This window comes from Tetrao urogallus (genome assembly GCF_951394365.1).
Source record: "Tetrao urogallus genome assembly, chromosome: 12".
Lineage (NCBI taxonomy): Eukaryota > Metazoa > Chordata > Aves > Galliformes > Phasianidae > Tetrao > Tetrao urogallus.
In genome coordinates this window covers 10,089,301-10,101,896 of record NC_136825.1, presented here as the reverse complement: position 1 = coordinate 10,101,896, position 12,596 = coordinate 10,089,301, and the positions used below count along the sequence as shown (strand labels likewise).

At 44.7% G+C, this 12,596-nt stretch overlaps 1 protein-coding gene across 1 annotated transcript in view; it reads right to left on the bottom strand.

Moving 5' to 3' along the window:
* The window catches only part of LOC306950841 (neural-cadherin-like), a gene marked incomplete at both ends in the record, with an annotated part of 44,845 nt that extends 32,659 nt beyond the window's left edge, over nt 1–12,186 (bottom strand). The window contains 3 exons of the mRNA XM_079541226.1: nt 1,037–1,262; nt 2,081–2,278; nt 11,163–12,186. Of these exons, the coding sequence (XP_079397352.1) occupies nt 1,037–1,262; nt 2,081–2,278; nt 11,163–12,186 (1,448 nt within the window). The remainder of the gene's footprint in view (nt 1–1,036; nt 1,263–2,080; nt 2,279–11,162) is intronic.
* Nucleotides 12,187–12,596: the final 410 nt, after the last annotated feature.

Sequence of the window (12,596 nt, the reverse complement as noted above, 5' to 3'; positions counted from 1 at the left end):
AGTAATAACCATAACCAACCAAATACTGAATTCCTTTTGGATATTATGCAAATTGACAAAGCAATTAATCTCCTATCATTATAGCAGGTGTGCAAGCCTATTTTTAAACAGTGATAAAAAAGAGTTACAAAGAATTCTATTATTTTTCATCCTCATTGAACAGCAGATACCTGTTACGTATTCTGGCATTACACACCTCTTTAATTTCTTTTATGCATGTGCTAAATAACTTTACTGCAGTTTTAAAGAAAAACATTATTATTTGCTATTAACAACTGATGATTTTTTTTTAATCTTGACAAACCTCAGACACTGTAAAACTGTTGTAGACTGAACAGTAAAATACAATACTACAGATAGTAACAGAGCTGACTAAGTTGAAAGGCCACACAAGGGAGATGTTTACTGGCAAAAAAAAGTATTCTCAATTCAACGGCAGAAGGAAAAGGTTTGCCCTGATACCAAAAGAATCTGTGAAAGATGGAACTAAGCATTCAGGTGGGCCTCCATTACTAACACTTTCTATGCTTGGAAATATTTGGATGCACATAGTTAGCCAACGGATAGAGAAGTAAAATGACAAGTTTTGCAGCATCTTCATTTTCACTCAGTTTGTCACCGTGATTGATGAAGACAGCACAGACAGCCCCTTGTTTTTTCCAACTTTCATTTGGTGGAGAATCTACTTTTCCCAATGCTGACACATAGAACTGGCACACACTTTCATGCCAAGACAGCTTCCTTTGCGATGTAACGCTTTTAATTTGAATTCTGCATTTTGTTTGAAAACTAAGAGACAATTCTGCTAATACTTTCCTCATTGTTTAAAATCAAGAAATCATGCTTATTCATCACCACTGTTCTGTGTAAAACAGTGACTAAAATACATCAAATGAATGTAATCACTTCAATTAAAATATCTAAATTAATATTCACAGTATCTAGGATTCACAGACAATAGTGAGGCTTTGGGGAGATCAAGCAGATGTTGAACTAAGAACGTAATATCACCACACTACTTTTTCCTGTTACTTACGATTTTCTTTCTGCCATACTTTCAGGAACATAAACCAAGTATGATGTGTTGGTGAACTGTGGTGGTCGAAAGCCAGCAATTACAGAAACAGAGGCTGGAGACCCCTTGCTTCCAAGTTTATCTGCTGCCAGCACGGTCAGCAAATACTCCTTATTCCTCACTAATGGCAAGCCTGTTGTTTTGATCCAGCCCGTGTCCCTCTCAACCTGAAATCTGCCTTCTCCACCTAGGAAGAAGAGTCACAAACTGCTGTCAGAAAGAACAAACATTTTTATTTGATTAATACTGAGAACAGGGAATCAATTCCTGAGTTGGTTTTGTCTTAGAATTAATATTCACGGAAAAAATATAAAAAGTTTGTTTTGAACTCACTAATTACAGGGATGATTACATTTCTAAACTATATTTTACTTTATTAGACGTCAGCCTTCTTTACCCTCCAATATTTTGCTGTTATTTGATGCTGAAATATCCCTTTGAAGAAAATACCCTGCCGGGGCATGCTCTGGTCAAGAGGAACAGATTGCCTCTGGAGTGGTATTCCCACTGCCTTTCTGCTTACACAACTCTGAACTGAAGTTTCTTTTAAGTGCCCCAGCTAAGAAAATTATGAGTGAATCTGTAGCAGCTTTGCAAAGCTAAGGTGCCCAGATCCTTAAGAATTTCTTTGAAACTGACCAGAAGCACAACTTCCACAAGCAAAAAGGAATGTCAGCTTCTTCCAACCAAACCAGAAAGGTGCTGTCTATGGCTACCACTGCTGCTCCTGTGCCCAAGCCCCGTGGTACTGCAGTGCTACTCCCGTGTCCACTGCCCTCACAGGCAACAATCTGGTCAGGAACCCAACTTTGCAAAGAGAACATGCTTCCAAACTGACCAGTCTGTCCACACACTCTCTACAAGTTTATCTTTCTCACCCTCAACACCAAAGGCTTGTAAACTTTTTTTTAAGTAGGAAAGGAAGGTTTTCCACTAAAAGTAAGAAGACAAAAATGTCACAATACTGAAGCTTAATACAAACGCAGAAGCAAGGTTTAAATTTACCTTCCAGGAGAAAATATTCTACGGTTCCATTGACCCCTTCATCCGCATCCACAGCCAGCAGCTTATATACTTCAGTTCCCTCTGTAGCTTGGGGAGAAACCACAGCCAAGAATGGGAAGGGTTCCATGGCCCATTCAGGTACGTTGTCATTCACGTCCATCACAGTAAGTGTTAAGTGCAACAAATACCAATCTTTCCCTAGCAGTCAAACAGAAATGAAGAAATACTTAGCTACACAGCAGCATGCACAGTAACAAAGACGTATCCTGAGGATATAATGTCTGCAATATTGTTGGCATGCAATCCAGAAAAACCTTTTGGCTCTTCTCCTACAGTCACCCACATACAGACATAATGGGAAAAAAAATAAGCACAACTGCTGCCAAACTGCAAGATCAGAGTGACTTGTATTACTTCCTAGCAGTATTTCTTCTTAGGAAAGATCACACAACGTTAAATTTTACAAGTTTGAATGTGTGTTTTCTGAAAGTGTGCTACTAGAAAAAAAAATAAAGGTATGTTTTGTATATTCAATGATTACAGCAATTCTGAATTTTGAAAATAATTAAGTATTTGTTGTCAGAAAGATCCTAATTAATCTACCTTAAGTAATGAATTTCCTGGATAAAAAGATCACTGAAGTTGTAATACCGTTTTCACTTCTATTTAAGATTAAAGTAAAAAATAAAATTATATAGCCAACAGAGAATGCAACAATTCCAATCTCCAGAAATCAACAAAATTTTAAATTAAAAGTTAATTTAAAAAATTTTAAAAAGCTAATTAAAAATTAAAAGTTGAGAGAAAAATTCATTTTTTTGTTTTTGCTATTGCACCAATCAGTGAGCACAGAAGAGCTCCTGATTGTGCAATAAACAGTAGGGAAGCATCATTGAAAAAGTGACAAAAAAGAAAAATATCAGTCTGGAACAACACTGCATGTGAAGCCCAAGTTTCCAACAAACAGAAATTGCCTCATTATAAACATACCTTCTTCTCTGCTTGCAGGTTCTGTTAAAACACACATTAAAAAAGAAGCCAGAAGGAACCTCAAAAGAGCATTCCAGAACCACAACAGCATGGTTATTCTTTCCCTATTCTAACCTAGGAAATGAAACCAGAGACACAGTACATGAAGTCCCAGGACAATAAGTCCAGGAAACCAGAAGAAAATGCAGGGGAGGGAATGTGCTCAGTGCTGGTCTGTGTCTAAGGCCAGCATGACCCAGAATGAGAAGAGCTCCAAATGAAAAGTGCTGAATCAGAAGATCAGTGTCTGCCCGAATTCTTGGATGATCTTAGTTTAAAAACAAAACAAAACAAAACAAACAAACAAAAAAACCCAAACCACCCAAATGCAAAGGGGAAAAGCTAGTGTCAAAATTGTCCAACTTTTCACAAAGGAACAGACCTCACAGAAGTTGTCATGAGTTTATAAATACCCACTATTACCTTGGTTTGCCTGGGGATACTGCAGGCTTCAATAGCAAGCACTAAATCAGAGTTAAGAACCTTCAAAAATCTTCCTCTGTAACAGAAAGATCTACCAGGGGTTTGAGTGCCATCTCAGTTACACTGTCAGGAGCAGAAAGGTAACTGATTTTATCTTCCTAGAATCTGGAAATCAACATCCTAATCAGCCCGCAAACTCACATTCAAATTCTGCTTATCTTCTGAACCTGCACACATTTATTCACCAAAACGTAACATCGTGATTGAAGAGCAGCTGGTTCCAGCTGAGGAAGTACACCTGGATACAAACTCCTCGTCACTTACTGTGAGTTCACTGAACATTAATATGTCAGCTCTTAATACACAATTATAGATGAGATACATCTCTTGTAAGGAAACCACAGACAACAGCATCAAGAGTGAGATTCAGCCTCAAATGACTCAATAAGCTTTAGTAATCAAAAACTAAAAGGACTTGCAAATGTTTCCCCAAGTACCTGCTTTTAATAGTTTATAGACCTTAATGTCATTTGTCACCTGGGCAAGATCAAAGCTTTCAGCAATATGTTGGGTACCTCTGAAACATGTGAATACTTCACAATTTCATTAGGATAGTCAGCACGAACTGTGCTGCATATAATCAAAGAGACAGGTGTAAGTGTCTCTCTTGACCTGTCTGTGTATCCACTGCACGTGGCCTTGCAGGTCTTACCAGTACGTTATCTTCTTCCATCAATCATAAGCAATCTGATTCTCAAGCAGAAGTACTAAATAAATGATCAAAATTAGAGATTATTTCCCTTTCAGATAAAGGCAATCTGGAGGAAAATTTCTATAAGTTTCCCCTTGACTGCATACCATGTATCAAAGCAAGAACTATAACAGAACTGCACAGGACTACACTTGTCTGCACTGAGACCTACAAATGTGACCTGACAACTTGTAGAAACAACATCAGGGCGTCCAATGAAGCACGACCAGACAAGGGCTTGCCAGAGGACAAAGGATGTGATGAAGAGACTGGCATGGACAATAATGTGGAACGTATGTGTTTATAGCAGACACTAACGATTTCCAAGTATAAGGACATGAATGTGATTTGTGTAAAATATAATTCCTCATTCCAACAACTGACGCAAATAGTTAAAAAGCTTCTCATTTGTTTTAATTGTCAAGAGATATATCCTACAAAATGTGGTCTCTTACAACTGGCATCTTTTGCAACCAACATGGTTGCTTTCCTACAGAACAGCTGTTTTTCCTGCAGAGTGGAGCTAAAACCAGATCTCCAACTAATCTTTAATGAGTTATGTGAAATTCATTTTTTCCCCAGGAGAGAATTAAACACTGTCATTTATGGAAATGATTTCTGATTCCACAATAGTGGAAGGAAGGGAATTCTAGAACAACAGCTCTCTGACAGTTTAAGATGTCTCACTGCTACCCTCCAAAACAGACACCACCATCCCCAGCACGTAGCCAGCAGCTCTATTAACTACACTAGTGTGTCAATACCAGCACTAGATTGTTACATCTGCAGTAGTACATTATGATTAATAGTTGTTTATTAGTAGTATATAAGTACTACATCATGGAAGAAATAATACATTATATTCCACTCAAAATCTTAGCAGAAACAGCTTAAAACTGATAATCCTCTGTGTATTTGGGTTAAGTCCTACAGACACACAAACGGGTTCTACTTAAATTATCAATTCAGAACATGGAGTGGTGACAGCACGGTGGCACTGCCTGCAACTGCATTCAGTGGCCTTGCACAGAGATCCTACATGAGGAACCGTCATAGGCCTAATCGCCTTGAAAAGAACTACCAAACAGTGCTGTAACACACTACCAATAGGAATCTCTCAATATTAAACACCAGATACTTGATTTTCAAGCCAGGCACACTGTAGATATCTTACACAATTTCGTTCTTCAAAAAAACTCCTCCTAAAAGAATAGTACTGCTAGTTATCTTGTAGACACACATGCAGATTTTGCACTTGACATATATCCCTCCTTAACTTCAGATAACAGAAAAATGTAAATAATTGCTCTCTCACAAACAGCCACAAGACAAAATTCAAGGCAGTTCTTGTTGCATAGGATGACAGTAACAGTCACAGTGACAAGTGGAACACCTCACATTAAAAACTAGCATTTTTAAAAGCTGTGCAGAAAACAATGCTGCATATTCAAATGGATCAAACCAACTTCATTTGACCAGTGTTTTCCCCCATTCTTTTTTCCTCAGTACAATGAAAACAGGTTACATGAGCAGACTGTTCTTTACACACATTCGCAAACACCACTTACCAGTCCTTTGCAGCATCAAAATTCAGCCTTCTCCCCCACCCTCTTTAAAGTTCACAGAGAAAAACAAAACTAACATTATAAACTCCAAACCAGAAGCTTTTCCTGCTTTAGCTGCTTAACTCCCTATTAGAGTCAATTCATCTCTCACCAAAAATCCTTCTTAGAGCAGCTCATTCTGACATTCCCTCCTGTTGCAATGACTTCATTTTTATCTCAACATTACTGACAAACACCACAGAGCTGAAATTCATTCCCTATCCCCAAATCAATCTTACTAATCCGCTGCTGAACCCTCATCACACCCATCTAAAATTGCTTATTTTTAACGTGTGTCTGCAACTGAAAAAGGATGGGCACAGAAAGTATTTCATACTGCACCTTACACACACTGAACTCAGACTGCATTGGGTAACAGAACATGATAGCTCACAGAAGTTTCTGCTCACGGGAAATATACTGCTGTGTGACAACCCATCTTTTAACCTTCAAAGAAAAGGAATACACATTCTTCCACCAACCTAAATTGTGAGAGGGGCGGGAAGGACAGGAAGGCATTAGTGCTTAACCACAGCTAAACACAACTTCTGATGTGCAGCACTGTCTGAACCAAGCCTCAAAATCGTGTGTTGAAATAGGTTGATTGCAATTCCAAACAGCGTAGGTTGGATTTGCCTCCAAACCCATCTCCCTTCACCATGTCAAATTACAAAAGATGCTGTCAATCTGCGAAATGTGGCGTACTTTCAGACTTCTGATTTCATTAGGATTCTGACTGTCTTTTCTCTCAAGAATCCAATGGATGCATCTGGAAGACGAGATTTGAAAATAAAATTATCGTATTCATTAAAAATGTGGGTTTCCCTGCCACGGTGTAATTGATAAAACTGACAACGGCAGACATTCTGATTTCTAAATCTGTCAATATAGAATATTTACTCGAGTGAACATGTCTCCACAATTGCAGACAAATACGCTACATGCCTTGAATTTACCGAGGGGAAAGGTAATATATTATCATGATTAAAGAACACCGGGCGAGAAGCCAGGTTGCTCTGGCATTTTTGGGTCATTTCAGTTTACTTTAAAAATTTTATAAGGGAGTTAAAAGTCCTGCAAGCCTTTAAGTCAATATCACTATGACATTCTCATCTACATGGGTCAGCAAACTAACTACTCAAGTAATATTTTTCCCTTTGCTTTTAAAGTTTTTCCAACTTCTACACATTAACCAAATGAACCAAATGAACCAAAAAACAAAAGTAAAGAGCTACATGATTGTGGCAGGGTGGATCTATTAATTACCAATTAAAAGAGTAAAGTGATAACCACGTCACCAGGGATTCCCAGTGCAGCATGCATCTACCAAGAGCAACAGACAAAAATCCAAGCGTGCCCTGCAGTGAAATAAGTGACTGTATATAAATAATGCAGCAAACATCCTTAGATAACAAATAACAGGTCTTAAATGGTGACTACAAAAAGCTTTGTGCTGAGAGAACTTAGATACACAGGAAGCAGCCACAGTAAGTGTGAAACAAGAAGATCTCCTGAAACTTTGCTTAGGATTTTGGGAGGGGGAGGGAAATCCCCATTTAAAGAATTTCTTTAGATAAATAAGATTAAACTTCTGAAACAAACAGATTTCCTTATTTAAGGAATTACGACACCTTATCAGAATAAGGAATGTCTGAATGCTGTTCATTGTTAGGTGAACCAAAAGGAAACAGCCTTCTAAATGATTAATTTGTTTTACAGCAAGACAGTTGGAAGGAGAAAAAAGAAAACAAAAAAATCCTAAAATATAACTGTTTGAGAATCAAAGAAAGTTTAACATAATTGCCATGTCAGACACAGGATCAATATCCAACTTGTTATGTTATAAATCAGCTTTAAGAAAGATCCTACCCATATGTTCTATAATTCTGTAATTTACTGCTTCCATCAGATTAACAGTTATATACTGGAATTCAGCTAGATCTTTAAAAAAAAGAAAAGAAAAGAAAAAAGCCTATTATTCTGGTAGAAACTAAATGTTTGGGATAACAGACAGAGATCTAACAGCTTTGGTGCGCAAGTCCCAGAAGACTTACAAAGATATTTTTAATCCAACTGCTTGGCATAGACTCTACGTAATGTTTTTTGGACTGAATAAATACCAAGATGGTGCTTTAAAGCTCCATGAGATACTCCTTTCTAACACAAGTAAGATCCCCAAATTGTCAACGCCCACAGCTGCCCCAAACACACACAGAATGTCCACTTTCTTTCAATTTCATAATGTGAAATCTACTGCAGTTTAAAGAACCACATCTGCCTGAACATACATGGCTTCAACTGAAGCTCAGTGATGCATAACTGTTGAAGTGATTGTAATCCATAAAAGAGGCAATAAGAATCACAGAAGACCAAATACCAACCAGCAATGGTCCACAGAGAAGCAGTACAGCTCAGAGGGAACTGAGGTCTCAGATAAAATTAGAACAGATGAGCCAAGGACAAAAACCTCCCAGGCTTAAAATACAGGCATCACTGATGTTTGTATTTCCACTCTATACATTGATTTAGACAGGACAATTTGTGTTGATTTGAACAGGACAAACACAACTGACTGCTGTTAACTATTTGGAAGGCAGGCCCAACATCACCCCCAGTAAATCTTCTGATAAGAAAAAATGAAAGACAGGATTACCCAGCTAATGCCCATGGATAAAGTAAGGTCAAAGGAGCTTGTGATGGCGAGGATTAGTGAGATGGGATCTTTCATGCACCTCCCCTAAGCATTAACAGAATAATATTGGCTCCTTCTCAAATTAAATGTTAGCTCTATGATTGTAAGAATCTAAGATACTTTACTTTCTGTTCACTGGACAAAAACTTAAAACAGTACTATGCTCCTGGGAGGTCTATATAAATTATTCGTGTCCTAATAAATGAAATAAGAAACAAAATGCTACAGAAAACATAAGCATAACCAACACTTCTTCCAGAAACGGATCAGTGAAGAATAGAGCTCCAGGTTGGATGGCCATAAGGGTCAACCAGAGGAACGTGCTTGTCAAGGACCAGGAGACAGAAAATGTCTTCAGGAAGTCAAGCCCTGAAATTTAGGAGTTCAGTCTAGAATCTGGTGTACAAACTAATGTACAAGTCTCTCCTAGTGTTTCCCATTGATTTCGGTTTTAACAACATATTTGTAACTTTTGGAAAATGTAAATACTCTTGGAGCCTATCTAAATAATTCCAAATTAGTTACTTCAGCCCTGTTAAGATTACATCTTTGTCCACTGTCTAGAAAAGTTCCCACGGTATTAAGGGTAGCTAAAGTATTGAATAGAAATGCACATGTGCATGCAAGGGGCTGCTCTGCCTGTCAAAGACGAATGTGGAGTCCAGAGTGACTGCAAGGCAGGCAGGGACCTCAATGTCAGCGAGCAGGAAGAGCAAAGCAGGGCCTATGATGTACTCTGGGTCACCCAGCAGCTCAGCTGTTGCCAGACAGGTCTGTGGTGACAAGGCATGGCTGAGGTCAAGCCAGGGAGCCAGCTAGCAAGGCAGTACAGGGTCAGCAAGGCGCATGGCCAAGCACGGAATTATGCACCCTAGTGGAGCTGGGGCCAGGCTGGAGCTGCAGCACAACCCCCAAGGCACGGGGCAGAGGCTGCAGGCAGGGCTGCCCACCACTGAGAGCCCTACAGCAGCTGCCTTCCCAGAATACCCAGCTCTGCCGGCCCGCCTTCAGGAATCAGGCACAGCTTCTCAAGCCTGTCTCAAACGCCTCCGTGCTTTAACTATTACATTAGAAAGCGAGTATTCAGCAACTTGAAGAGTTCTGAAGGTACTAAGTCACTATTAACCTTCCTCTGATTAAAACAACAGTACTAACAAAGTCATATTTTAAAATGTAGCCTTCTTGAAACAAACCTACAACCACCAGCATCCAAAGAACGTAACACTGTGCACTGTTAATTGCCCTTTACCTGGTCTCCGAGAGCCCGGTCCTATTGGCAGTAATACATCAAACTAGTGGAAAACACTACCAAGCTATTTTCTTAAACTACATGACAGAGAATTAAAAGAAAAGCTAAAAATAATTTGAAGCTGGCCGTGGCTTTTTAACTGGGTTATCAGGTCTTGCTTCAAGAAAGCAATCTGCAACACGGCAGTGTGACAAGCTCAGCTGCAAGCCATCTTAGGCTTTCCCACTCAGACTAGATAAGAGTGAAAGCCATCACAAAGGTGAGAGTCACAGTAACCGGGGGCAAGGCTGGCTCCCATTGCTGCAACATCGTCTGAATCCTGATAGAGGCAGCTGCAACATCAACAAAGAGCTGAAACTTGAGCTACGTGACAGTGCAGCTGAAAATCCCAGAAGCACCCTCAGATTGACCCGATAGATACTGTCACTGCCTCTGAGCAATAACAGCCCCATCACACGGCCTCTCTCGGGGCTGAGCACTCAGGACACAGAAAGCATCTGTGCCCCAGAAAGGGATCTATCAGCTCCTGGTTGGCAGTCAGAGCTGAGCACCGTGCACAGCCAGAGCCAGGGTTGGCATCCAGCTGCTGCAGCAGCACTCCGACGAGTCAGGCAAGGCCCAGTTCTGACTGCTGCTTCCCAGGACCCAGTGAAAGGGTTGGCTCCACAGGGAGAGGAATCTCATCTCTGTGGCTGTCAGCACTAACCAGAGCCCTGCACACACGGCAGAATGCACTGCTGCCAGCTCCTGAACTTGCTCGGAGCCGTTAAGCCCCTGAGAATCCAAGTTCTCTGAAATCACAGCATGCAAAACCCCACTAAACCCTTCCATGATGAAATCTCACCGACCAACCACTCCGTGCCAGTGCAATCCTTTTCCCTGAACACCCACGTTAGGGACATACGAGAGAGTTTCTCGTGGCACTCCACATCTACGCAACACTGCCACAGCCACAGGCTGCACAAAGTAACAAAAGATGTGAATGGACACAAATGATCACCGTCCGTTAACTTACAAATATAGTGGAGCTAAACTGTGCTCTGATAGGTGAGAAATATCACAGAAGGCAATAGAAAAACAAAACAAAACCCAACAAAACAGTTGTAAAGTAGGCAGAGATAAATGATAGGCCGTTCTCTGGATGCCGAGTTAAGGTCGCATACAGTTTTTTGTGCCGCTCATTAATGACTCCGAGCTTTAGCCGCCGCAGCACGAGTCCCTTACCGCGGGGAGCACCGCACCGCCCCTATCGCGGCGACCCGACTACCGGCAAAGCAAAAAGACCAAAGGCACATCGCGGAGCCCACCCGCCCCGCCCGGCCCCGGGCACACACCTGCGCGCTGCCGGACGCGGACGAGGACGTCCCACGCGGCCGCCGCCTCCCGGTCCAGGGGCCCAGCGACCGTCACGGCGCCGCCGTCCCGCTCCACGCGCAGCGGCGATCGCTCGGCGGGCGGGGACACGAGCTCGAACCACGCGGCGGCGAAGGGCGCGGGCGGCAGCGCGGCCAGGAAGGTGCCAGGCCGGGCGTCCTCGGGCACCGCCAGCGCCAGGGGAACGGCGGAGGGCGGCGGAGCCCGGCGGCGGCGGAGGGCGCGGGGCGGCGGGAGGCGGCGGGGCTGCGGCAGCACCTCCAGTTCCAGGGGCGCGCTGAGGCGCGGCGGCCGCCCGCGGTCCCGGGCGTAGAGGCGCAGCGGGATGGGCGCGCGCAGGTGCAGCAGGGAGCGCACCAACACCACGCGCCCGCTGCGCGGCACCACGAAGAAGTGCGCGCTGCTCGGGCGGGCGAAGTAACGCAGCTCCGCGTTGGGCCCCGCGTCCGCGTCCTCGGCGCGCGCGTGCCACACGGCGGAGCGCAGCGCCAACGTCTCCTCCACGCGGAGCCGCGCGACGCCGCCGGGCGGCCCCCCCACGAAGCGCGGCGCGTTGTCGTTGTCGTCCAGCACGCGGACGGTGAGCGCGGCCAGCTCGGCGGGGGCGGCTCCGGGCGGCGCGCAGAGCCGGCAGCACAAACCCAGGCGGAGCGCGTAGAGCGGCCGCGCCTCGCGGTCCAGCGGGCGGCGAGTGCGCAGCCAGACGCGGCCCGAGCGGGCGTGCAGCGCCGCCTGGAAGTGAGCGTGGCCCTCGCCCAGGAGCTGCAGGCGCCAGCGGCGGCCCCGCACGTCGGCGCACCAGGGCTCGTGCCCCAGCCGGGTCAGCGGGATGCTCAGCCCTTGCACGCGAGTGCCCGCAGGCCGGTTCTCCGCCACCTGTCCGCCGAACGACGGCCTCCTCCTCCGCGGGGCGACGCGGGACGCGGCCAGCGCGCAACACAGCAGCAGGCAGCCGGCCGCCAGCCCGGCTCCGCGGGGCCCCATGCCGGCTCTGGGCCGCTCCGCCGCTGCGCCGAGCTGCGCGGGGAATGGGCGGGCGGGGCGGGGCCGCGGCGGGGCGGGGAACGGCCGCCCGAGGGAGAGGGGCGCGCCCGGCCAATCCCCGCGGGCCGCGCCGAGGGGAGGACGCTGCGGGCGCGGAGCCCTGAGGTGCCGCCGCACATCCCGCTTATCCCGTTCGTGCTGCAGCTTCACCCGGGCGGCGCGGCCTCGCCGCGATCCGAGCCCCTGCGCAACCCGCGGTGCCGTCCGGCCGTCGCACCGCACGCACGGAGCGGGCTTTGCCGCGCGCCTGCAGGAAACGCGTCGTGCTGAGCTGTCGGTCACTTCGCAGTTGTTTCTGAGTTGCAGGAAGCTTTGTATTCAGGTGCCGGCTGCTCCCAGCGGGTACCGGG